The 27,910-nt window shown below is 42.4% G+C and overlaps 1 protein-coding gene across 3 annotated transcripts in view; it reads right to left on the bottom strand.

The window, feature by feature from the left end:
* Positions 1-561: 561 nt before the first annotated feature.
* Positions 562-27,910, bottom strand: part of OSBPL2 (oxysterol binding protein like 2) — a 79,584-nt gene continuing 52,235 nt past the window's right edge. For all 3 annotated transcript variants that reach the window (XM_063146855.1, XM_063146864.1, XM_063146872.1), the window contains 11 exons: positions 27,746-27,821; positions 24,904-25,038; positions 24,156-24,253; positions 23,249-23,431; positions 18,220-18,327; positions 16,481-16,570; positions 10,306-10,429; positions 7,568-7,687; positions 3,618-3,741; positions 2,742-2,832; positions 562-1,827 (listed from right to left, as the gene is read on the bottom strand). In XM_063146855.1, the coding sequence (XP_063002925.1) occupies positions 1,725-1,827; positions 2,742-2,832; positions 3,618-3,741; positions 7,568-7,687; positions 10,306-10,429; positions 16,481-16,570; positions 18,220-18,327; positions 23,249-23,431; positions 24,156-24,253; positions 24,904-25,038; positions 27,746-27,821 (1,252 nt within the window). In that variant the 3' untranslated portion in view covers positions 562-1,724. The remainder of the gene's footprint in view (positions 1,828-2,741; positions 2,833-3,617; positions 3,742-7,567; positions 7,688-10,305; positions 10,430-16,480; positions 16,571-18,219; positions 18,328-23,248; positions 23,432-24,155; positions 24,254-24,903; positions 25,039-27,745; positions 27,822-27,910) is intronic.

Raw genomic sequence — 27,910 nt, 5'->3', positions numbered from 1 at the left:
TTTATTGCCTCAAATGTGTTCACGGTAACTTCTTTGCTGGAAAATTAAATGAAATGTGACTAAATACGTTACAGTCAAGTTTCCTATAGGCACTGCCTAAAATGCCTATGTAATCCCAAAACTATTATTCTATAAATACCTCTGAAGCTTTTCTGCTTTATATGCTCTTCAAACATCAATTCTTAAATTGAGGTTTGCAAGTGTGAAGCTTCAAATCAATGTGAAAATTATCAGCCAGACTGGACATTTTAAATATATGAGGAGTGAATTAAGAATATCCACATTGGTGTTAGCCCACAAAATATAACAAGAATATATAGTTATTGACTTAGTTATAAGTCAATAACTAAGTTGCTTGAACAACTCACATTCTCTTTCTCAGTTACAGTAAATTTAAGAGCAAAGTACCTATTCTCCCATTTGGGTAGATTGCACAAAATCTAACTTTTTTTTTTTAAAAAAAAAAAGGTCTGGTGAATTGCCAACCAATATTTTTTTTTAAAGACCATACATATTGTCAGTAATATTCAGTTTACTTCTAGAAATGTATAAAAAGAAAAATAATTTTCTCACACAATTCAAACAGCTCAAGGATTATATGGCTTTGACAAATTTAAATCTGAAAAAAAAAATCAATTCAGAAGGAAATTATACCAATTGGAAGTTCCACAAACACTTCTATTATATTACTTAGCTTTAGCTAAAAGCTAGTAGGGGGAGAATTGCTTTTCAAGAATGTACTATTAGTTGTGATGCAGTAAGTGCTTCAGAACGTGCATTAGAAAATCCCAAACAAACATGGATGTTTTGCAGATATATTCCAAGTAAATCCAGAGAGGAAGGGTGTGCATGTTTGTGAATAAGCCGAGAAATCCTGAATAATGTCAGCCTGCAAAACATCTCTGAACTAAAACAAAAAGGTGTATTTTCTTACATGATATATACGTGACACCCAGGTTATCTCCAAAGCCTTCTGTGTTTTAAAAACAAAACATTCTGAAACTTCAGACATGCCGGTGTTTTGTTATGAACACCTACAAACCATGCCCAACATTCAAATGTTATAGTTTGTTTAAATATCACAGGTACTTCATTTAATTGATAATCACAGTGTCCAAACATTGAAGCAAAATAAAGTAACAACTTCTGAAACTACAAATTAAGCCTAATGCTTTCTGCTACAGTGGCCAAGAATTTAAAATCAGAGACTATTCAGGAGACACCCAACAATACCAGTCACTCTAATTCTCAGTTAGATACCTCTCCAGTGACCACAACTATATTAGTATCGTACCGATTCATCACTGTTACTCCAAGTTATGAATACTTAAAAGGTATCCTTGACTGCTGAAATCTAAGAAATGATATGTCTACCATCTCACATTTAATAAAATGCTGTGCCCCTCCCCCCCACTGGCTACAGCATGTTAATTTTGGCCAAAAATAAAATATAAAAGAATAACTAGGAGGAAGCAAACAAAAACATGCAAGCCCCTTTTCTCTGAAACATGATTATTTCAGGTTGTAGCTTCAGGGAAAGAAATAACAGCACTTAAATATTTTGGCAATCAAAATTAAATGACAAGTGCTTGATCAGTGACTGATAATTTTCACTGAAATTCTGCTTCAGAAAAGGGTGTTTTCTGGTCATAACAAAGCCAGAGAGTCACCGGATTCATTGAAGTCTACCGTTCCTGGGGAAAGGAGCAACTGTGTTCAAGATTTCAGTATATATCCGGACAATCAAAGAAGTTTCTATCAAAGTACCCTCCCGAATATAACCAGTCAGACGTCCCAATATATGGATTCGTGCCTTGATAAAACCATCTGTAAAAAAGGAAAAGAAACACAGTTAAGGGTAGCAGAAAATTAAAACCCAAAAAGGTAGTACAAATGAATTTCGATATTGGTATATGTGGAATGAGGACTTGTAGTCCTATGCCAAGGCTCTATGCCATTTAGCATCATCAGTCACTTTCAGATCACTTCTGTGTGGGCCAGGGCTCTTAGAATCTTCTGGGGCAGGTACGCTTCCTGGATTCAGGTGCCTCCCTGGAGGACATAATTCCTGGCTATGTGACAGCACCTTTGAGCAGTAGAGTTCCCACAACAGGTTCTGCTTTACCACTACCACTTGCCTTGCAGTAAAGTAATTCGCTATCATAGGAACATAGGAAGCTGCCTGTGGTCTGTCTATTTCAGTACTAGACTGGCAGAGATCTCCAGGGTTTCAGATGGATCTTTCCCAGCCTGCCTTACCTGGAAATGCCTGGGATTGAACCTAAAACATTTTGCATAAAAGCATGCATTCTTATCACTGAGATACTGCCTTTTCTTAATAGCCCTGTCCACGCCCAACACCTGCCAGCAACGTGACCGTGAGTTGCCAGCTCTATCAATATTAACATTATTTAGCACTTACTTAGCACGCTGTTATCGTAACAGAAAAGGTAATCTCCTGCTCATATTGTTAATTAAAACGGCACATGTGCCTCTGAGAGAAAAAGGCCCCACAGTTTGATTTTACTCTACTTTGACCCATGTCAAACTCTTCCAACCTCTGTGTTTACAAACAGAGTGCATTCCTCCTAAAGATCAAGTGCATTAACATGAAGCAACTAAGCAAGTGCCCTTGATAACTTGGTAATTTAAGATCACAACTTGATGAGACTCCCTACAGCCAACACTGCATAGGCACTAAATCTAGCCAGCCAATTTCCTTCCCCACCCACATTAGTTACCTTGTCCTCCATTCGGTTTCGTCTTTTGCCCGTTCCTTACGAGCCGCTCTCTGCTTTTCTTCTAGCCTCTCTTTTTCTTTGCTGGCCAGATCTAACAGATATTTCAATAGGGATTGATTACTTCATAAAATAAGGAGAAAAAGTACAAAAGGAATGGAAGGTAGAGAAACAAAATCCAGCACACGTTTAAAACAAGTTCAACAACATGTACATGACTCAGAGCAATTTTGACGCACTTCAATCTGAACATTTTAAAAGCCAACACGTAAAACCAAACAATAGATTTAAAGAAGCAGACCAAGAATACAATTCCATCCCCTCATCTTCCCTCACAGACTACCTTCTTGCCCTTGGCCACTGAAAGATGCTCAGGTTCAGTTTCTGGCAAATAACTGCAAATTTTATAAAGATGGGAAACGCCTTATATGCACCCAATGGAAGGTACATCGCAATGATCCGCAGCAACTGCACCTTCCTATTCATCGACGTAGCTCCTCCAAACTGCACCACAGTAGCCTGGCCCCAGTATTACTAAGGCAAATCTGATGAATCTGAATCAGATGGGAATCAATGGAGCCAAATTGGCTGAAGTAAGCAGGCACAAGGCCTACCTTTTAATATATATTTTAATTGTAATTCAGAGTATTTGACACTTGAAGCTTTTAAAAAAATACCGTAGGGTTAGTATGCATGAGACTACGTTTTGTTTTTTCAAATTTCTAATATCCACCCCTCAATAAGTTTCCTTTCAAGTAGAAGCAATCAAGATGGCCTCAGAACATGTTGAAGGTTTGGTATAAATCCCTGAAATAAATTAATACAAATAAATAAAAGAAGAGGTATGCAGAATAACAGAATAAAATTACTTTTCCCTACCTATCTCTCCATTCTCCATGTGTCTGATATCTGGCCGTAATCGACAGTCCGTAGGAGCCAATGCGTCTTCCATTCCCTTTTCTAGTTCATTGAGACTGACAGCAAAACTGGTGAAATTGTACATCTTAAGTAAAAACAAACAAACATGAATATGTTGTCAGCAGCCTAGTGACATTTGCCTCCCACTATAAAGGTATACTATTACCCACTACCATGCAGAACAGTGATCGGCGATTCCTTCTTCTAAGTGAGGTTAACGGTGGGTGTGTTGGTAGAGAGACACCACACACTCATATTTGGCCACATCATCTGCTCCCCAAAAGACCCCATGAAGTGATCATTGAAATATTCCAATCTGAGGCTCTGCGTATGAACCAGGGAGTCCCCTATTAAAATCTTGTCTCTGCCCCATCATTTTTAATAGGGAGATTGTGCGGAGAAACGATCACTAGAGGGGTTATTCAAAAGATGAAATGATCCCTTTCCTTTTGGCATTTTTATCATCAAATCAAGACCTTCCTGTTCTAGCAGGGCTATGACTGATACTTTCTGTGCTTATTATTCCTTTTATTTTTATCTGCTGCCCCTTGTCTGTTTGTATGCTCATGTTTTACATTCGTTTTTAAACTTTTGATATGCGTCGCCTTGGGCACCTCAATCTGAAATGCAATCACAGGTATCATTTGGACTTAAGCTCGGTAATTCCTATTTCCATTAGGCCAATCAAGAAGATGGCTCCTCGCCTACTGGCACTTCTAATAGTCAAACAAGTTGGTTCAGATGCCATGATAATCCATGATTTATTGGACGGAAACAAGGCACTGTTCCTGGGTCACGTACTCCTCATCTTCAAATCTGGCATGACTGCAAGGAGGAGATTGGAAGCCTAGATTTCCATTTTTGATGAACTAGAGTTTAGCATCACATCTGAACCCTAAACTGTGGTTAAACTTAATTAAGCTTTGTTGTGAAGTTGGCTACTAATCAAACTATTGTTAATTAAAATTAACTACAGTTTGTCAGATTCAGACAAAATGACAAACTGAGATTAAATCCAAAACGGAAGTGAAAGCTTCTGATTTCCTCATCAGAAATCATCAGAAATCAGAAATCAGAAATGAAGGAGGACTAGGGAGCATGTGAGGCTTACAGCAGTTTGTTTCTGTCATGACAAATCATGGTTTAATGTGATGGCCAGCCAACCTTATGTAGCACAATAAATCTGTGATCAACATTTTCCACTCATTAAGCACCATGTACATTGATGGTGCTATATAAATAAATAACAATAATAAATAACAATAAGATTGAGAAAGCAGTGTTTGGGGAAAGGGCATTTACCTAACACATGCAACTCCCCACTCATCCCCAGAAACTGCTATTTCAGCCTTTCTCAACCTGGGGCGCTCCAGATGCGTTGGACTACAACTCCCAGAATGCCCCAGCCAGCTCGGCTGGCTGGGGCATTCTGGGAGGTGCAGTCCAACACATCTGGAGCGCTCCAGGTTGAGGAAGGCTGTGCTATTTAGTTCCACAGAGGAAATATACTGGAACCTTCCATGAGAAGTGTCAGGTCAGGTTTTAAGACCACAGACCCCAAGCAGAACAAGGTAAATAGCAGGGTTTCCTGTACCAGAAGACTTTAGTTTTAATACTTTCTGCAGCTTGGTCTGAATGGAAAGAGGTTTACTTGCTTTTGTGGAGCCATAAAATTCCACGTGGAAAAAATGGAATTGTCCAAGTAAGTTCACTCCTTTATGCTATCAACGTATAAGCCAACAATGCTTGGTTCTGGCCAAATCTGGTATACGCTTTGTCACAAAATGTAATGTGCTTCTTGAAAGGGCCTACTTTTATTGAAAAGCTAAGATGTCTGGAGAACTACTGAATCATTTGAGATATTTTGAATTTTCTGTTTTTAAATATTCTAACTGTGGATGTTTTGTATTGTAATTTTTGTGTTGCAAACTGCTTCAAGATGTCTTTTGAGATAAAAGCTTCAGCTATGGAGTGGTACAGAGATGATGATAATGATGATAATAATGTCAAACTGTCTATAAATTCATTAAATAAATAAAACATCTACAGCTGGCTGTACCATTAGTTGCAGTTTGGATTGAGCTAGGAGTTTCCTTTTGCTCCATGATTCCTAATCCTTTAAGGCAATAAAGAATATGGCTTCCATCTTATCTGGTGTTAAGAACATCAGAAGTGCCATGCTGGATCAGACGGAAGATCCATCTAGTCCAGCACTCTGTTCACAGAGTGGCCAACCAGCTGTGGACCTGGTTCCTTAAACTTTCCATAACAGGGATAATGAAATTGATCTAATAACATCAATCATTATCGCTGTTACCCAGAGGGCCTTCTCTTCTGCTGCTCCCAGACTCTGGAATGGCCTGCTGGAGGAGACTCGTCAACTTATAGCATTCAAGAAAGCTATAAAGACGTGAATGGAAAAGCTTGTGGCAATCAGCACCGTATAAAACAATATCAGCAAAAGTTAAAGAGCTCACTCTGAAAATCACTCACAGGTGGTATATCACCCCTGTTAGACTGCACCATATTAGTGGTAATATATCCCCGCTCTGTTGGCGTGGTTGCTCAGTTCCTGGCACTTATATTCATCTTTGGTGGGAATGTCAACAGGTCAAAACTTTTTGGTCAAGGGTTTTCCAAACCATTACAAACATTATTCATGCTGAAGTAGAAACTGACCCAGCACTGGCTCTACTTTCTATTTTTAGGAATGCCAATAGAAACATTATTCCCAAAGCCTTGGTCACCCATTTGCTGGTTGCAGCCAGGTGGGAAATGGCCCAATTCTGGAACAGCGACAAAGCTTTTGACCATCAACGCTGGTTTGATAAGATTTGGAAACTAGCTTTAAATGATAAATTGACACAACATAGCAGGTTAGCAAAAGGGGAAACAACATCAGACACATTTTTGGGAAACTGGTTGGACTTTTTCACATTTATTAATGTGAATCCTAGCGAAACTAGACCCCCAATGACTCAGGAATCCTTTTGGTCAGAGGTTCTAACCTAACCTGCATCTTTTTCTGTACCAAGTGCTTATTGAAGGAATGAACACCCATGCTTTTTTATAGTGGTGCTGTGGGAACATTTATATTGTTGCTGAGTGTTTTCTTTTACTCTCTGTGTGTTTATTGTATTTGTCCTTACTTGAAAATCAATAAAAATAGTATTAAAAAAAAAAGAAAGCTATAAAGACTGATCTCTTCCGGCAGCCCTATCCAGGGGAATTTTAGGATGTTTTTAGAATGTTTTTAGGAAGTTTTTTAGGATGTTTTTAACAAGGTATATTATGTTTTAATTCCGTTTTATGTATTTTATCGTTTATTGTTGTTCCCCGCCTTGATCAGAATGGAGAGGCGAGTAAGAAATAAAGATGATGATGATGATGATAATAATAATAATAATAATAATAATATAGAGTTTGGGGCTTGTCAGCTTCTCTCTTTAAGATGCTGCAGAGCTCCAGAACAGTAAAAGGGCTTGGTAAGACACACACACAGAAATATTTTCAATTTCGAAGAGCATTATTATTATTATTATTATTATTATTATTATTATTATTATCTATATAGCACCATCAATGTACATGGTGCTGTACAGAGTAAAACAGTAAATAGCAAGACCCTGCCGCATAGGCTTACAATCTAATAAAATCATAATAAAACAATAAGGAGGGGAAGAGAATGCAAACAGGCATAGGGTAGGGTGAGCAGGCACAGGGTAGGGAAAAACTAACAGTATAAAGTCCGCACAACATCAAGTTTTAAAAGCTTTAGGAAAAAGAAAAGTTTTTAGTTGAGCTTTAAAAGTGCTTGAGGTTCTCTTCTAGTTGTCCATTCTTACTTATACACTTAAATTGGCTCCATTATGCAACTCTGCTCCCAGTATGCCAATTACCAAGCAACTTACCTGAGATGAATTTGCTGGTCTAGAACTTATCCTCCAAAGTAGCTTACTGCCAGGTATGACCTGCACAGTCTCTTGGATCTCTGGCATATCATCAGCTTCGTCGTTTTCAGGATCAACGCTCTTAAAACAAAAGGCACAACAATTCATGGTAACTAAGAAGAAGGTCAAGTTCAGAATCCTCAGTCCCCCTTTCAGATCTCTACACAGGCCCTATTCAGACATAACAGAGCTGCTTCAATAAACCAGTTCAAGGCAGTGTGGTCAAGTGATGAGCTGAAGTGGTCCTTTCTCCCACTCTTATTTTCTCCTCCTTTCACACATCCAGCTATAGATAAGACTTTCTAGTTTGGAGTACCTCTTCCCAATAGTCCTATGCAAGCCCTGAAATCATCGTGAAAGGCCCTGCTCTGAGTGGCCTTGCATGCCGACGTACATTGGGTGATGTTTCCAGTAGTAGCCATACGCACACCAGCTACGGAGCACCCTCCCCGGAGAGGTCATCCTGGCATATATATTGTTATCGTTTCAGCACCAGGTAAATATCTTTTTTATTCTCTCAGGCCTTTTAATGCTCCATATTTCTGCTGCTCTGCTGAGTTTAAGTAGCTTTCTCTTTGATATTTTAGTCGTACTAATATCTATTGTAGCCTCTGCTACTTCATCGTTGTTTTTAATTGATGGTTTTATTGTGCTGTTGCTGTTTTTATGTAGATTTTACTTGTGTTTTTATTGTATGTTGCCCTGAAAGTAATAAGTTATGTCAACTAATACATTTTAGAAATGTATAAAATGAATAAATGTAAGGCAGAATCCGACAAGGCACTTTCGCTGCTGCTGATTCTGTTGTGCAAGTGGTGGGTCCCGCTGATTCTGTTGCACGAGCGGAACAGAGTTTTAATGCATCCAGAGGAAGCCCTGAAATGAACATAAATGCTTGTTTCTCGATTGGGTCAGGTCAGCGGAGATCCCTTATGCGAGGTCCACTGACCTGACCTGCTCCAGAAACGAGTCTTTGCGTTCCTTTCCGGTTGCCCCAGAAGTGCTAAATCTTCATTCCGCAAACAGTAGGCACCACTTGCGGACAGAAATTGGTGGGGTGTACGAGAACCGGCAAAGGCGCAAGGAGCCTTCTGCCCAAAGTTTCCAATGACATCCAACCTGGGAGACTACGGTTTAAGGGCTCCCTACAAAGTAGAATTGTATATCAGGATAAGAATCATGGTTCCCCGGTTCGGACATAAGGGAGAACTGTGGTGTAAGAAACGAAGAAATCTCCTCTGCAGCTGGGCATGCAAAAGGAAGAGGGAGGGATGGAATGCTGTAACAAATAGAGTTTTGTTGGAGTAGCCCCAATGCATCTGAATCAGACCACAGTCTCACTCCCACTCACAGCACTACTGTTATTCTTTTATAGACATCTCCTAGTCTTGCCTTAATTGTCACTTTTGTTCTGTTCATACAATTAGTAAATATATTTTTTCCTCCAAGAGGGAAAGCCGGGGGCGAAGAATTCCTTCCCTCTCAAATATACCCTTTGGCTCACTTGGATCCCTCGGTATTTGCACGAGAAGCTCCTCTCTCCCTTCACACTGCTGCTGCTGACTGCAGTGGCTGGAAGACCATGTTGCTATGGGAGCTATTTTAGACAGCAGATGGATCTAGTTAGTGAAACCATCAGCAGTAATCCATATGTTGCATCAAGCATATAGAGTAACAAATGCTTCCCATTATGTTCTGAGCATTTAAATATACAAACTTTGAGTATTTTGAAAAAATATATGTAAATGATCCCCCCCACCTTCTTTCCCTGCAGAAATTCCTCATAGAAATACTCTGATTACAGCTACAGATAAGTAGATAATATATTCTTAAGAAACATCAGATTAACAGTTGGCAACTCCCAAAAAACAAACTCATCAAGAAAGGAGAGTTGATTTTTTTTTGGGGGGGTATTAAAAGCTAGCTCTCGATGCTTGGAGATTTGTGATCAGCAGAGTTCATAACAAGTGGGAGGCAAAATGAAAACTTTTGATTGTTCCACAAAGGAACTCCATTAAAGGCTTTATCAAACGTTTGAACAGGAAATACACGTTTAACAGCATAGGAACAATTTACAGCTTTAGAACGCAAAACACAGTACCTCTGACCATTCTCATCTTATAAATTTAAAGACAATAAGATGTGATTCAATCTCAAACAACAGCTTTGCCCAGTGATAATTTCAGAAAGATACTGAATTTCTACACCTCCCACTGAAGTCAGTGGGTGTTGTATCCAATGCTGTCCTTTCATTCATGGAAGACTCTTTTGAACCAGCAGAAGTTTCTATGAATGAAAGGAGGTGGTGATTTTTGCAAATTCTGCCTTTCTCTTGCAGCCTCCCACATTGTTTCAAAGGGTTCCCAAACTCCTCTGGAGAAGATTGTGGAGGAGAGGTAGCACAGGGGTATGCCGAGGGAATGGGAAATCAGCAAAAAAACTCTCTCCCCCCCCCACCCCCCGCATTCATAGAAACCTCTGCTGGATCAAAGACCCACCCGTGAGTGGAAGGACAGCATTCAATACAACTCTGAGAGCTCATACAACATTTGGGAGATGTTGAGCCATGTCACAAAGGTAATCAACAATGCTGGTAGTTTCAAACTGTCCAGCCTGCACTACAGCAGTTTGGTTCCTCCTAATGTTTCTTTTTCAGAGCATTTCTTGGTTAACGGCAGCCTGTACAATGTAAACATTACCGGCTTTGGTTTCTTCTGGTCACCACCTTTCCTCTCGTTCTTCTTGTAGTTTTCGTAAGTTGAAGGATCGACACACCATAAACATTCCGTCCATTTGCCATAGATCACTGAGAGTTTCTTCTTACTGTTTATTTTTTTAAAAAAATCAACAAATTTTTTAAAAATCAGGTTCTCCATATTTCTAAACTTAACTAAAGCTGAGACTGGATTTAGTTCTGAACAAATAGTAAGTGGTTTGCACAATTACAGGGTGGTTAACAAGCCCCCTGTGTGAGCTGTCTGAATTTGCTTAGTTACCCTTCCCAGTGCAGATTCTTGTGTCATGGGAACCTGGTGAGGCTGAGCTGTTGGGGTGAGTAACAAACCGCCCAGAACCCCTGGGCTGTTATAGGGTAGGTTCTTATCCACCCCATCTGAATTTGCACAATACAAGAAGCTGCGATGATGAGGATAATTATGCAAATCTGACCAGCATGCGATTAGCATGCACAGAGTGATTAATAAGCCCAGTGGCTCGGAACATAAATATACGAAGTGAAATACAGACAATTTTCAATTTATTCCTGAAATCCATCTATTCAACATTTCCCCACCAAAATCCTGGTTTAAAAATAAAGGCCTGGAAATTAAATGCTACATGCTGTTAGGCTTGTTGGTTCCTGATGTTCACTGTCAATACTTCAAAATAGTAACATGAAAGCCGGGGGTGGGACAGGGTGGGGCGGGGACTGCAGCTTTGTTAGGCGACCTTATATTTACTTTATATGCAGGATTTCAGTAACAAATACTAAGATCAAGCTTTAAGCTACTGGTCAGAGAAATATCTATTCACAAGTCCATTAACAGAATGCTTACACTAAGCATGCAATCGAATGAAGGAAGAGAGTAAAAGCCTGACACAGATAGCTGCTGGGACTCAGCATGTGTTCAGAGAAACACAATTTGAGTGGTAAGCATGCTGTCAATCCAATGTGAGCCCTTTTTCATAGAATCATAGAATCATAGAATAGCAGAGTTGGAAGGGGCCTACAAGGCCATCGAGTCCAACCCCCTGCTCAATGCAGGAATCCACCCTAAAGCATCCCTGACAGATGGTTGTCCAGCTGCCTCTTGAATGCCTCTAGTGTGGGAGAGCCCACAACCTCCCTAGGTAGCTGATTCCATTGTCGCACTGCTCTAACAGTCAGGAAGTTTTTCCTGATGTCCAGCCGGAATCTGGCTTCCTTTAACTTGAGCCCGTTATTCCGTGTCCTGCACTCTGGGAGGATCGAGAAGAGATCCTGGCCCTCCTCTGGGTGACAACCTTTTAAGTATTTGAAGAGTGCTATCATGTCTCCCCTCAATCTTCTCTTCTCCAGGCTAAACATGCCCAGTTCTTTCAGTCTCTCTTCATAGGGCTTTGTTTCCAGACCCCTGATCATCCTGGTTGATCATTTTGGTCATTTTGGTCAGATGTACAACGTTCCTGAGAGAAATCAAACCCTAGTGACAATCATGAACCCAGCTCCCATCAGCCTGGAGCAATGCCTCTTGTAATATATGTGTGTGCGCTGAACAAGCATTTTATTTTTGATACAGGGCCTGTTCAGACAACACGCTAAGCCATGGTTAAGCCACTAACTCTTTTGAACGAAATGGTTAGTGAGTGTGTTTAAACCGTGGTTATGTAAGTCACCATGATTAGGAATGGTTTCACGTGAAATATTATTTATTTATTTTAGTTAGAGTATTTATATACCGCTCCCCATTGAAAAATTTCGGAGCGGTGTACAAGATAAAATGAAAATAAAAACAGAATAAAACAGTTAAAACAAAATTTAAAAGAAGCAAAAACAGAGATTCAAGGCTGCATATTAAGGAAAGGCTTCTTGGAATAAAGATGTTTTCAGGAGGCGCCGAAAGGAGTACAAGGTTGGCGCCTGCCTGACCTCCAGAGGCAGGGAATTCCACAGGAGGGGAGCCATCACGCTGAAGGCTCTTCCCCTGGTGGATTCCAATCAGAGGACGGATTTCTGTGGAACCACCAGGAGCAGGCCCTCGGATGACCTCAGTGACCGGGCAGGTTGGTAAGGGAGAAGGCGCTCTCTCAGGTATCCTGGTCCCAAGTTGTTTAGGGCTTTGTACACAAGTACAAGAACCTTAAACCTGGCCCGGTAGCGAATAGGCAGCCAGTGCAGTTCCCTCAGCAGAGGAGTTACATGCTGGAAAGGGGCAGCTCCAGACAACAGCCGAGCTGCAGCATTCTGCACTAGCTCCAGCTTCTGGAGCAGCTTCAAGGGCAGTCCCACATAGAGCGTGTTGTGGTAATCCAGTCTTGAGGTTACCAATGCCTGTACCACCATGGCCAAGCTATCCCTGTCCAGGAGAGGCCGTAGCTGGCGAACCAACCAAAGATGGTAAAAGGCACTCCGAGCCGTGGCGGCTACTTGAGCCTCCAACGACAGAAATGGGTCTAAGAGTATCCCCAAACTACGAACCTGATCTTTCAGAGGCAGTTCAACCCCATCCAGAACAGGCAATGAGCCTGTCTCCCGGACTTGGGAACCACTAACCCACAGGGCTTCCGTCTTGCCAGGATTCAGTCTCAGTTTATTGGCCCTCATCCAGCCCATTACTGAGTCTAGGCACTGGTCCAGGACCTGCATAGCCTCACCTGATTCAGTTGTCACAGGGAGATAGAGCTGCGTGTCATCAGCGTATTGATGGCATTTAGCTCCAAATCCCCTAATGACCGCTCCCAATGGCTTCATATAGATGTTAAATAACATTGGGGACAAGATGGTGCCCTGCGGAACTCCATAGCTCAATTCCCAAGGGGCCGCGGACTGGTCACCCAATGCTACTCTCTGAAAACGACCCCGTAGGTAGGACCGGAACCACTGTAAAACAGTGCCTCCGATGCCCATCCCACGGAGTCGATCCAGGAGGATACCATGGTCGATGGTATCAGAAGCCGATGAGAGATCGAGCAGGATTAACAGGGTTGCATTCCCCCTGTCCCTCTCTCGATAAAGGTCATCCATCAGGGCGACCAAGGCTGATTCAGTCCCATAACCAGATCGGAACCCAGATTGGAAAGGATCTAGATAATTAGTATCCTCCAAGAGTGCCTGTAGTTGCTCCGCCACAACCCTCTCAAGTACCTTCCCTAAAAAAGGTGTGTTTGCAACTGGGCGATAGTTGCCTAATACCATCGGGTCCAGGTTGGGCTTCTTCAGGAGTGGTCGCACTACTGCCTCCTTAAGGACAGCAGGGACCACCCCTTCCTGGAGGGAAGCATTTATCACCCCCTGGACCCACCCAGTCAGACCCCCTCGGCTTGCTTTTATAAGCCAGGAGGGACAGGGATCGAGAGGGCAAGTGGTCGGTCGCACTGCTGCAAGCACCTTGTCCACATCATCAGGCCGCAATAACTGGAACTGATCCCACAAAATCGGGCAGATGGTGGCAGAGGACACCTCAACTGGAGCTGCACTATCAACAACGTCAAGCTCGCTGAGAGAAGTGATCTTGTCCTCAAAGTGTGATGCAAAAAGGTCACAGCGAGTCCTCGACGGGGCCAGGGCCCCATTTGCTGGGGAGGATGTTAGCAGCCCCCAGACCCAGAAGAGCTCCGCTGGACGGCTATTCGTGGACACAATGGAGGCAGCAAAATAAGCCTTCTTTGCTGCCCGCACTGCCATGCAATAGGCACGATTATGCGCTCTACAGCATGCTCGGTCATCTTCGCTTCAAGTTTTGTGCCATTTGCGCTCTAGCCAATGTCCAGCCTGTTTCATTGGCCGCAACTCCTTAGTATATATACCAAGGAGCAGAGCAGGCTCTACAGGACTGAAGAGGGCACTCAGGTGCGATCAAGTCGATGGCCCTCCGCATTTCACCGTTCCACGGTGAGGCTAGGGCCTCGGCTGGATCACCAGCTCTCTCCACTGGAAAATCCCCAAGAGCATTCAGAAATCCATTGGATTCCTTCAGTCTCCTGGGGCGGACCATCCGAATGGGTCTGTCACCCTTGCAGGAGGGTAGTAACTCAGTGAGTTCAAATCTCACCAGGAAATGGTCCAACCATGCCAATGGGGTTACTTGGACACCCCCCCCCCCAATCTTCAGACTATCCATCTCACAGCTTGGAGCAAAAACCAAATCAAGGGTATGCCCTGCTTCATGTGTTGGCCAATGACAAACTGAGACAGCCCCATGGTTGTCATGGAGGCCATAAAGTCCCGAGCCAGAGCTCCAGAGACAGCCTCAGCATGAAAGTTGAAGTCGCCCAGAACCACCGTCCTGGGTTCCTCCAACACCACACTCGAGACTGCCTCTGCCAGCTTGGCTAAAGAGGATGCCGGGCAGCAGGGTGGTTGGTATACCAGCAGCATCCCCAATCTGTCTCGCTGGCCCAACACCAGGTGCAAACCCTCAAGGCCTGCTCCAAGATGGAGTGGTTTCCTGGTGATAAAGATGGAAGATCTATGAATCACGGCGACTCCCCCGCCCCATCCCTCCAATCTATGTTGGTGCTGCACTGAGTACCCAGATGGGCAGAGCTGAGTCAGATCAACTCCACCCAGCCCACCCACCCAAGTCTCAGTAATGCACGCCAGGTCAGCCCTCTCATCCAGGATTAAATCATGAATACGAGAGGTCTTATTGAGGACTGACCTGGCATTAAAGAGTAGCACCACAAGGAAGGAGGGCTCAGTGGATGAGCTACCAGGTACATGAGAGCTAGAGGAGGAGGGTAGAAGGGGAACAGTGTGAAGACACCTTAAACCTGTTCTACGCTGATGTTGCAACCCCTTCCTCCTGCCATATCTCCTTCTGCCCCAAATCACTGGAATAGTGGCTCCCCCTCCATGTGTCCCTACATCATGGCTTCCCAAGAACATCTTTACTTACACCACCTATGCGCTCACTCACCATTCAAACCCACACTCAGCCATACAAACAACACAGTCACATTTCTCACTTGTGGTAACCAGCCACTAGTCACAGATGGACATCAGGCTACTACCAACTAAGCGATAAAGTGCTTTCCCACACACACACACAATCTCCCTCCCTAAGTAACTGCTAATTCTACTACTACCTGATGTGTGGCCACACTCCTCCCCCTGGCTCTCACACAGGGGAGCCTCCTGCTTCAAGTACCACAGCCTCTCACTCTGGGCAGACGAAGCAACTATAATAGGTGAAGCCTCCAACCTCTGTCTCTCACTCAGGGTGGGGAGGACACAAGAAGTAATTATATCAATTCCCATGAGATCCCTGCTCTCACTCAGGGAAACTCTTCTCACACAGCCGAGGTAATGGTTAAACAAGCAGCGAGTTGACAGCCCAGGGAGGAGAGAGAAACAGAGAATCATCCTCACTCTCAGGGCAACCCAAAGGGGCGCACCCCCTTCAGGAACACCCTGACCAGGGCGGCCCGCCACCTCATGGCAGGGCAGTTCTTATGCTCTGCAAGCCTCACTGCCAACTGGCTGGAGAGAACCTTGGCAGTTGGCTCCACTCTGCAATCAATGAAACTGGGAGGTGGGCGGAGCAGTGGCACAAGCAGCAGGCCGCTGTGGATGGTAGAGCAGTCCTCTCCCCAAGTTCTCTTCTCTCACCGGTCCTGAAGACTTCCCAGCCTCGTGGCAGGGCAGTTCTTATGCTCTTCAAGCCTTAAGGTCTCAACAGGCTTGAAGACAGCACTCTTCTGCCAATCGGCTGGAGAGAACCTTGGCAGTTGGCTATTATATTAAACCATAATGTTTAGTTCAAAATGCATAAATAATGTGTCTTAGCGGGTCATCTGAACAGGGTCACACCCTGATTGGCTGGCTTATTAACCACCCTCACAATTGCCCTTGCTGGGCTCAGCTTGTCATTATGTGCTTACCAAATCACCCAGCAACCCTACAACAGAGCCTGGATGGCCTATTAATCACCACCACAACTTATTCACCACCCTTGTGTTGTGTGAACTGGGCCACTGTAAGATTCCTGATTTATTTTTAGTGTTAAAAAAAAAAAAAAAGCTGAAAGCTTACTTGGTAGTGGGGAGAAGAAGTTGCTCCATAACAGACCCTCCCCACCCCACACACCATATCCTGTGGGTAAGTATGTCTGTACAGCCCACCCTAGCTCAAACTAGAGCTCAACTACTGAATAAGTAAACACACACAACACTTACTTTTTGTCTTGAACGTAGCCCTCTATTCTGTGAAGCTCTTTACCAAACAGCCCACATGGTTTAAAGTGAAGGATACATTTATCTCCAGTACTATAAAAGGGGGCGAAAGTAAGTTAACAGGTTAAACAGCACAGTTTTCCTGTACAAATCCACTCCCCTTCCCGACATGTGATCTCTGAACGTTACTGTGTTCTGATCACCATAATCACTCGCTGAAAGTTTTAAAAACTATTTGAGATACTCTGTGCTGCTATTTGGGACAGGGTGTGAGAGGGGAGGCAGGATGGAAGAACATGCAGGCACAAGACCACCCAGACATAAAGAAGTGTTTTTTGGGCTGTAGCCTCTGAACTGGTTCCCACGTCACACTAAGCCCCAGTGGGTCACTATCATGGGTGGCTGGCTTTGCATGACAGGTGAACGAGAGTGGTTTTTCCATTGTGCATTGTTTTAACTAACGAGTCACCCTGGGTACCCATGGTTTAAAATACGATTGTTTAGCTTGGCTTATTGTGACGTTCGAATCTGAAAGGGCTATTTTATTGTGGGTTGTCAGGAATGACTAGAGAGCCGGACGGCAAGTTCAGCAAAAAAACCTTCTGCTCCCTTGGCATCTCACTACTGCCACTGCCATTCTGCCTCCTCCCTTCTCAGCGTCCTCTGCCTTGGGGTGGAACTTTTAATTCCCCACCCCAATTCAAATCTTGGGGTGTCCTGAATGCATCCAGAAGAGCGTCCTGAATGCATTCGCAATTTTTTTTCCTTTTCTTTTTGGTCTTAAGTACGTGTGCTGCTAGGAAATTGAATAATTTCCCCCTCAGTTTTACTCCTCTGCCTTGACGTCTGCAAAACTTTCCCCTTCTGTTTTCCTGCTCTGCCGTAACATTTGTGCAATTTTCTCCTTAGTTTTACTGCTCTACCTTGAAATTTGTATAAGCTTAGCAATCCTGCTCACTACTTTGTAACCTCTATGTATATGTGACAACTATGGAGACCAGTGGAGGGAAGTGACAAACACGAAGTGGGCAGGGGAGCTGAAAGCAGCTGACAGCTGCAGGGGTTTTAGGGGTGGTGTTCTTAGTTCAGCAGAAGGAGAAGCAGCCTTTGGGAACAAGCAAAGGAAACACTGAAGTGCGGGATGAAACTGACAAGGTCATTGACAAGAGGGGATATTGGCTTGCTTGGCTAAATGGCCAACAGGCAGTCTGATGCCAGTTTTTAAAAAATTGTGGATGCATTCTTGCATTAGGGCTCAAGAACTTAAATGCCTTCGGCGATCTGATACTGGGCAGAGCAGGGGGAGTTTCTCTTGTGAGCCAGCAACCCCCAGGAGACCAATTGCAGAAAGGGTGCTGATATAGGGAATGAGGAAATTAGGATTTCTGCTGCCAGCTACATACAGCTAGCAACCAGAAGGATTGAGAGGCTCTAAGGGAGAAACCCCCATACAGTTTTTTGAAATAGAGAAATCTTTACAGTTTTTACTGTACCAAGGAACATGTCAAGAGAGACGCTCTCAACAGGCACTCTCCCAGAAATAGAAGATCTCTTAAACAAGCACACCTCCACCCACCCAAGATTTACACCCACTCAAACAAATCATTATCACCGAACTATTCCCCCAATGACCACTATCAAACTGATTAGACCATCCAGTGAGATGGATTTAAAATATATATATACACAATGGCGCTTTTAAACTTTTTTAGAAGGTACAATTTGGTATAAATTCTAATTACCTGTGATTTATAATTTCTACTGTTCCATATTGTTCTATCCAGAGCTTGCCAATAATTACATTATGTACACAGCAGGTAGGGTTAGTCCATGTGTAAGCTTCTTTATTTCTGTGGGGAACAGAGAAGAGTCAGATCAAATGCCAGGGAAATAAAACTGAGAACCAACTCAAAATAAGAGGAGCTGAAATGGGTCTAACTGTTCCAAATCATCTTCTAAGGAACAATTCCACTTTATGTTGCACTCTGTGATACCCATCTTAGCTTTTGAAAATGTGCAATGTTCTGAACTGATGGGAGGCTAATAAGCAACTGAATAAAGGAAAGGAGGTTTGAGAATGGGATCTGATGGGAGACATGATAGAGGTGTACAAAATTATGCATGGTATGGAGAATGTGGGTGGGGAGACATTTTTCTCCCTCTCTCAAAATTCTAGAACCCGGGGTCATGTCATGAAGCTGATTGGTGGGAGATCCAGGACAAATAAAAGAAAGGACTTCTTCACACAGCGCATAGTTAAATTATGGAACTCACTACCACATGATGTAGTGATGGCCACCAATTTGGATGGCTTTAAAAGGGGGTTGGATAAATTCCTGGAGGAGAAGGCGATCAATGGCTACAAGCCCTGATGGTTGTGTGTGCTATCTCCAGTATTCGAGGCAATAAGCCTATGTGTACCAGTTCCTGGGGCACATGGGTGGGAAAGTGGTGTTGCACCATGTCCTGCCTTGTTGGTCCCTGGCCGATGGCTGGTTGACCACTGTGTGAACAGAGTGCTGGACTAGATGGACCTTTAGTCTGATCCAGCAGGGCTCTTCTTATGTTCGTAATGTGGGTTGAGCCTGCTAAGGGGTCACACTGAAGGATGGTTGGGGTAGATCGGTAGATAGGCATGTGTAGGGATGTACAGATTTTGTAAAAGACGTCCTGTCTGTGTTTTCTGGATTGTCAGGTATCTTTTGTTTCATCATCTGCTCACTGGTGGAACTGATTCCCCCCACCACCACCAATTTCCCAAATGTGCAAATCTCACCACCCAAAATGTGTATTTGCATGCTTTAGCTTATGAGGGAAACGTGCATTTTTGGACAGCACGTTTTTTTATTTGACATTTATTTCTATGACTACATTTTTATTAAATTCCAGAAAGTAACACACACACACACACACACACACACACAAAAGCAGTCCACAAGTCCACAGAATCCGTGCGACTCAGAAAAAACTGGTCCACTGCGGAATCCATGAATCAGATTCATAGAAATCCAAACTCATTTGATTTCTGATTTCTCCAACACCTTTAGGCATGTGTACTTCTACTAGGTTCTTTCTCTCCATAGTCCTACATTCCCCATGTACATTGATGGTGCTATATAAATAAATAATAATAATAATAATAATAATAATAATAATAATAATAATTCCTGCCACCACACCAGCACTGAAGTCCTTGATACATTTTAAACTTCATCAACGTATGATTTCACCTCTAACCATACCATCTAGAACTGAAAATCTCTACCATTTTATCCCAAAATATACTGGCTTTGCCCACAGCATAACATTAGCTAAATGAACCCAAAGCCAAACTGCTTATTATATGCAAATATACATAACAGGAGCCCAATATACACAGCAGGAAGCAACTTTCAGTGGAGGCAATCAGCAGTAGAGAGGCAGATGAATCCAGGTCCTCAATATTCAAACTTAATCCTTCACAGTATGTCTGTTCCTGTAATCGTTACCCCACCCAAATTCATTGGTCTTTTTTCATATTTGGTGTAACGCTAGCAGGGCAAGGAGCTTACAAGAGGGCGTAGCTACTAATTATTTTCTGAATTCTGCCGTGGCTGTCTTGGCTTTGATAGCTCCCACTTCTGTTCTTTGAAGAGCTTCTGATGTATTTTCTGGCATGTTCCTCAATAAGTTAATGACTTTTGATTCATTGGCCAAGATATTATATTCAGCAACATTATTAGTGCTGAATATTTCAAGAGCTAGAGTGCTCTGTTTGTCCCAGATGAATGGAAAAATTGAATTTAAGAAACCCTTGTGCTGACCTGTAGACTCATAAGGCTACAAAGAGAGGTTAACGTGCCCAAGTCCTTTTAATTCAGAAGGAAGGTGATTCAACGGGGGTGGGGAACACACATATAAAATTGTCCATGATGTGGAGAAAATGGAAAGAGGACTTTTCTCTTTGGAACTCAGGGTCATCCTGTGAAACTAACTGGCAGTAGATGCAGAACAAAGAACTACTTCACATAACACATAATTTTACCTTATGAATTTTCCTACGACAATATGTGGCCGTGGTCATTGGCTTGGATTGCCTTAAAAGCCAGCTAGATAACTTCATGGTGGATAGATCCCTCAGTAGCCACATTCAGAAGCCGAAGGCTTCTCAATACCAGATACAGGAGCCAAGGGCTATCGCCCTGTTTGTGGACTTCCAGAAGCATCTGATTCCACTGTTAGATATAGGATGCTGAACTAGTTGGGCACTTAGGTTCTGAACTCTAGATACAGCTGGGCTTTGCACACATAGAATGTAAGCCTATGCGGCAGGGTTTTGCTATTTTATTGTTTTACTCTGTACAGCACCATGTACACTGATGGTGCTATATGAGTAAATAAATAAATAAAAATAATAATACAGCTCCAGCATGCATACTAGGAAAGGAAAGGAACCTCTCGTGCAAGCACTGAGTCATTACTGACTCTTGGAGGGACGCCAGCTTTCGCTGACGTTTTCTTGGCAGGCCTTATAGCGGGGTGGTTTGCCGTTGCCTTCCCCGGCCGTTATTACCTTTCCCCCAGCTAACTGGGTACTCATTTTACCGACCTCGGGAGGATGGAAGGCTGAGTCGACCCGAGCCAGCTGCCTGAAACTAGCTTCCGCTGGGATCGAACTTAGGCCGTGGGGAGAGTTTCGGCTGCAGAAACTGCTGCTTTACTACCCTGCGCCACACGAAGCTCATGCTAGAGCAGAATATAAATGTTCAAAATTCTATCTGAAACAGTATTACAGTGTAATCCTATACATGTCTCCTCAGAAATGAATCCGATTGAGTTCAGTAAGCCTTGATGAGTTAGATCAGACATACTCCCAGGTAATATACAGAACATAGAGCCTTAAAGGATTGAAAGTCTGTTCTCTTACATCAGAAGTGTCTGAGGTCACTAAAAAAGGTGACATATAGCAGATAAAGTGGAATTAATTTTTCTTGAGAACTACAGAGTTTCTGTATCAAACAGATCTCACCAAAAACATTCTCTTTTGGACTGTTCTATTCCCTTGAATTAATTATGGTTTTATGTCTCTTCTAGTTATGGGGCGGCTTTAAGCAGGAAAGATTTCTGCAAGATGTGCCAGTATTAGTAATGCAGTGTGATATGCACAACACTTCACTTGCTGGCTCCATTCTGTCCAGTGAGTGATTGTATGTCTGAGGATGTATGTGTGTATGTTCAGAATCAGAACCACCAGTGACAAAGTAATAATGCTTACTTTAACACGTGTCTTATAGCACTATATCAAGATGTTATTTGTTTAAAGACTAAGTGCACTAACATATGACACTGGCCTAATCAGTAAAAAAAGGAGTGAAATTATTATTGATTAGCACTTTGACTACTGGAGTGATTTGCAGTTTGACTGATTTAGAAGCAAGGGTACACTTTACCAGAGCCCAAAGAGCAGCGCTGCACCTCAGCCAGGTTACAACTCCAATATGATGCAAGAGAGGGGGATTATGTCTATAATAGTTTATGCTTGAGGATATTTATGGAAACTTATTAACCGCATCTATGTACCCAGTCCCAGAGTTCCATGCACATAAACAGCTGGTGGGATGGACAAAACACCATAAACATCTGGGATATTGATTTCACGGGCAGAGCCCAATTTTTTTTGTGAGTAAGCATGTAGTTCACATCCACGCTTTAGTGCTAAATCTGACTATAAATACAAATCAAGCAGCCAGAAACACAAGGAGATTATATAAAGAGAACTAAAAGAAGCAAACTCCACCTAACTTTCTTGTCTGTCAAGTGTGAACTTGCAAGAAAAAGAAAAACATTATTTTGCAATAAAAAGCCCAGAAAATGGGGGGGGGGTTAATTTCAATAATGCACAAATGTTACAGCAGAACTATAATAGAAACTTTTATTTCATGGCAGGACTGCGGTATGCTTCTGATATGGAGCCCAGATTACAAGTTTGGTCTGGTTCTCAAAATGCTACGTTTGGGCCTCAGGTGCAATTGGAGCAGTGAAGGGAATTTAATCCTTTCTTCCCTCCATGTTGTTCCTTCAAGTGGCATTTCCCCTGTGGGGTTTTAAATACCCATGCATTTCAAACCCAGGTAAGGAAAATCCGGGTGGGGGGGATTTTGAATGGAGGAATGGTAGCCAAGGAAAGGATTAAGCATTATATCTCGTGCTCTGGCTACACATATCTCTCAGTGGAATTTTTCTTGCTGCCAGGCTCGTAAGCTACTTCATGTTTTTTTATCTTAGGTTAAAGCTTTTTTTATTCTAGCAATGCTAGTTTGTCCATTCTGTTATTGGTATTCAACAAGGCAAATTACCAAACTGTTGAATCAATTGATACCTATTTTGAATTCCTTTATTATCAAGAGTCCAAAACAGTAATAACTGTGTAATATTTCAGAGTTGTTAAACACACACCTCACAACAGTTTGCCAGGCAGAAAAAAAAATCACTTTTTTGTTTTATTAAATGTCAGCTGCCTAAACGGGGAAAATGAGGCCCAAAGTTGCAGACATATGATCATGGGATCCCTCCAAAACACTTCAACATATTCATATGCGATAATGTGTGTATATGTGCTTAATACCTCATCTTTTGGTCCACTGGGAAAAAACCACCTTGAATTATATAAACTCATGTGCTCATGAGCACACACACAATCCAGGTAAGATAATTAAACACCATTTTTTTTTTAAAAAAAATGGGATCGTTTTAAAGCAATACATAGCTAGCAGAAGAAAAGTTAAAACATACTTCAAGAGCTCCAACGTTATTGTTCCCCGGGGCTCCGCTTCCACGCTTTTTCCCCAGAACTTTAGTTTAGGGTAAATCGAACCATGAAAAATGAAGTCCTGGTTTAAGCCTTCTGAATAAAATGCACTGATAGGTGGATGATGGCTGACCTGTTCAGAAATAAACCTAAAACCTAAATCCTCCCTAGAAATAAGAAAAAGTGATGATCAGTATAAATGAAAGTCATACCAAATGACAGAAAACCAAATGTGAATGGCTGCTACTCTAGTCCACTTGCTCTCTTCCTCCAGTAGTGGAAAAAGAACAATCCCCTGACCCCACATTGGCCTGGTTCAGACAACACGCTAAACCATGCTGCTTAACCACAAAATGGTTAACGGAATGCATTCCATTAACCATTTTGTGGTTAAGCAGCATGGTTTAGTGTGTTGCCTGAACCAGGCCACTATCTGTTAGTAGCTAGGACCTCTGAGCACCAACACTGCAAGTTTCAATCACACCAGCAGTTAAGCCTAGACCAAGCCATGTGTAGACATATGCTTTATGGAGACTGGGAATGCAAAATCCCCCAACTCCCAGAACCCATACAGAAATGCCCTAAAAGACAGCAAAGATTCCACTGGTTGGAGAATTATAGTTCAATTCATTCATCAGCCCTGATAGGCCTTGGGCTTCATAAGCATCGCATTGTGCCTCAGGATGAGACATTTCTAAACATTTAAGCAGCTGGTCCAACATCATAACAGAAATTCATCACAGAGAGGTTTGGCTAATACTTAAAAGTAGTATACATTAACAAAGGCCAAATTGAATGTATGCACCTAGATAAACTTGTTTTGCTGAAGTGAGTAAAGACTAAGAGTATCCCAAAGCAAAAAACAATGTTCCATAAAAGCTGTATTCTTACCTGAATAATTCATATGTTTCTCCAAGGAGAGGGTTAAATGGTTTACCAGTTCTCTCCCACTGAGAGGCTACAGCAGAAACAGCAAAAGCAGCAACAGCCTGCAAGATTCATAGGGATAAGGAGTCTTCATGCAAAATAGAGGACAATCCAGAATTGGAAATTACTTTATTACTGATTTTCATGTGCTGCTATCACTTTCCCTTTAGGCTACAATTCTCAAAGTACGAGGAAAGCGTCCCTAAGCAGGCATAAACAGTTGCTAGTGGAAATGCAATCTTTCGTTTAACCCCTTTGAGTGCTGTATTTGCATATGTTTTAGCGCTGTGTGGATGGCCATGTCTGACCCCTACATTATGTTGACTAACGTTGTTGGGGTTAATAAGACAGCAATATTCTACCCAAGAATTTCAAATTATATATGGCTACTTCTGGTATATTGTTACAAAGTTAGGTTCAAGGTAAGACTTCCAGAGATATACCAGGATTTACACAGATTTTGAAAAGCCGTTACAGCTACTCTCCCTGAGCCTCCTCTGAACAGGATGCCTCCTCATAATACTACTTCAGAATCTTGCATCGATCGTTGAACACTGGCAATGAATAATCAACTGGGAGATATACCTATCAGGATACTCATATAAGCTCCCTTTTGCTTTCACAGCTCCATACAGAGAGGTAGTTCTCTTAATGCGCACAATTTGAGGGAGAAGAGGAGATAGCCATCAGGCAGATACAGAAAAGACATTACCTGCATTCTTTCTAGAGGGTTTGAATGACAGCATGCTTTATTAATGAGGTATGTGTGTTCCATATATTCTGTTATTCGTTGGAGGAAGCTCAGGGGTTCATTGAAGGCAATGGGCATGGTAATTTTAGACAACTCCTAAACAATAAAAGAGGAAAAAAAAACATTAAAAATATGAATATCTAATTATGAAAAATATGTAGAAGTGTGGTAGAAAATCAAATAAGCAGGATTAGATAAAAATCAACGTAGAGGGGCTGCTAACTAAGTAGCAGACAAATGGGCAGGCAGAACAATTAAAATAAAAGGTGACACCTTTGCATTATCACAACAAAGCCTCATGCTGTTGAAACTCTAAACAGTTAATAGCTGCATTCGGACGTCACTTTAAGCAGTGATGGGTTAATACAGTGGTTCTCAACCTTCCTAATGCCGCGACCCTTTAATACAGTTCCCCATGTTGTGGTGACCCCCAACCACAAAATTATTTTCATTCTTCTCTACACGATCCATTGTCTTGGGATGGTTTGCTAATGAAAATAATACATAACAATAGCTTTAATAATACAAAAGATGATACATGACATAGTTCAGTCAATACAGTTTCCTAAGACCATCGGAAATATGTGTTTTCTGATGGTCTTAGGCGACCCCTGTGAAAGGGTCATTCGACCCCCAAAGGGGTCCCGACCCACAGGTTGAGAACCGCTGGGTTAATAAGTTACTAACCGTAGCTTATTTTGAAAACAAGCTACTATTATTCCCCACTTGATCAGACAAGTAAGCTACTGTGACTAGTTTATTAAGCTGCTGTGTGCAATTTGACTCCCCTGGTCAGGAGGCACCTGATCCACCATCAAACCGCTGCTCATTTACTCCAGAGGAGCAAAATTCTCAAGTCCTCCAAAAGGAGGAGGTGGTAGAAAACCTTGGGGCTTTGCAGGGTTGGGAACTAACCTCATAGCCAGCCTCCTCCACTAAGGAGGCACTTGATGCACTATGAAAATGCCGTGCCCTAACTTTGAAGGCAGTGGAAATCCCAAGTGCACCAAAAAGAGGAGATGCCTATAACACCTTGGGAGGTTGTAGGATCGGGACCAAACTTCATACCATGCCTCCTCTACGAAGGAGGCACCCAATACATTATGAAAACCTAGCACTAAATGTGAAAGCAGTGAAAATCCGAGGCGCACCAAAATGTGGAAGAAGCCTATAATGCCTTGGGGGGTTGCAGGATCATTTATTATTATTATTATTATTATTATTATTATTATTATTATTATTATTATTATTTAATCAGGACCAAAGCTCACAGCCTGCCTCCTCTACACTGCTAACTTGGTCCCTTTACCATGTCCCTAATCATTAAGCCAGTGAACAGCACAGCAGCAGCTGTTTGATGGCTCTCGCTGCACAGCTATGTATCCAGCCAAAATAATCCACATGACACAATGACCCATGGTTACCAGAGTGGGTTATTTTGGCTAAATAAACCATTGTGGGTTAAAAAAAAAACCATTATGGCTTAATTTACCCATTATGAGTTATGTTGTCCAAACCCAATCAATGTTTTTCTTAAGAATGTGAAACTAAAAATAATGTAATGCTTTATGTGAGCAGCAGTTAGGCCTTCTCTTCAGTCAATTATATCAGCAAAAAAATATGCTTTTGTTTGTTTGTTTAAACCCGATATATAGCAAGAGAAAATCTCCACAGAGTCCCTGTTTTCTAGTTTGCAACGTATGCCCCAAATGTTCCAAGGGCCAAATTTGTATCATATTAGCTCTGTAAACAGTAGGGAAAGTAATAAAGTAGTGGATGATTGGTTAATTTCAGTTCTTAATCAATTTGATTGTTCAGATCAGATCAGCATATGCACCACAAGATGGATGATGATGATGATGAAGCGATGGTCAGCAAGTTTGGTGGCTATAAAAGTGGGTTAGACAAATTCATGAGGATAAAGCTGTCAGTGGCTACTAATCCTGATCAAAGAATCATAGAATAGCAGAGTTGGAAGGGGCCTACAAGGCCATCGAGTCCAACCCCCTGCTCAATGCAGGAATCCACCCTAAAGCATCCCTGACAGATAGTTGTCCAGCTGCCTCTTGAATACTTCTAGTGTGGGAGAGCCCACAACCTCCCTAGGTAACTGATTCCATTGTAGTACTCCTCTAACAGTCAGGAAGTTTTTCCTGATGTCCAGCTGGAATCTGGCTTCCTTTAACTTGAGCCCTTATTCCGTGTCCTGCACTCTGGGAGGATCGAGAAGAGATCCTGGCCCTCCTCTGTGTGACAACCTTTTAAGTATTTGAAGAGTGCTATCATGTCTCCCCTCAATCTTCTCTTCTCCAGGCTAAACATGCCCAGTTCTTTCAGTCTCTCTTCATAGGGCTTTGTTTCCAGACCCCTGATCATCCTGGTTGCCCCCCTCTGAACACGCTCCAGCTGGTCTGCGTCCTTCTTGAATTGTGGAGCCCAGAACTGGACGCAATATGCTACCTTCAGTATCAGAGGTAGTATGCCTGTGTACACCAGTTGCTGGGGAGCATGAGCGAGAGTGTGCCATTGCACTCCTGTTCTCCTTCTTTTGGGCTTCCTGCCTGCAGCTGGCCACTGTACAAACAAAATGCTGGACTAGGAAGGCAGCGTGGGTGTTCTGGTTGAGTTTCTCAGCATCAAACCAGCCAACTTCACTCATACATTTCCTCTATCTGTTGATCTGCAGCAATGATCACAATGTTCCAGTATTTCCAATTTGCATATGAAAACCTGACTTTTCCCACATCACGATGTAACTTTTTACAAGAACCATCAGGCAAGCCGGTATGCAACAGTAACTTACCAGTCCAATGCATTTTTTTAAGATACTCCAGACACTGAAATCACTCCTAGTAAACATTGGGGCAGGTAATGATGTTCTGTAGGAAGAATAAACCAACAGATTAATACCACTGATGAAAACCTTTTTATAAAAGCATCACGTGCAATGCTCCCTACCAAATCCAGC

The sequence above is a fragment of the Elgaria multicarinata genome, chromosome 1 (genome assembly GCF_023053635.1).
Source record: "Elgaria multicarinata webbii isolate HBS135686 ecotype San Diego chromosome 1, rElgMul1.1.pri, whole genome shotgun sequence".
Classification (NCBI taxonomy): Eukaryota; Metazoa; Chordata; class Lepidosauria; order Squamata; family Anguidae; genus Elgaria; species Elgaria multicarinata.
Note: the sequence above shows the minus strand (reverse complement) of the source record. Positions and strands in the feature narration are given on the sequence as shown.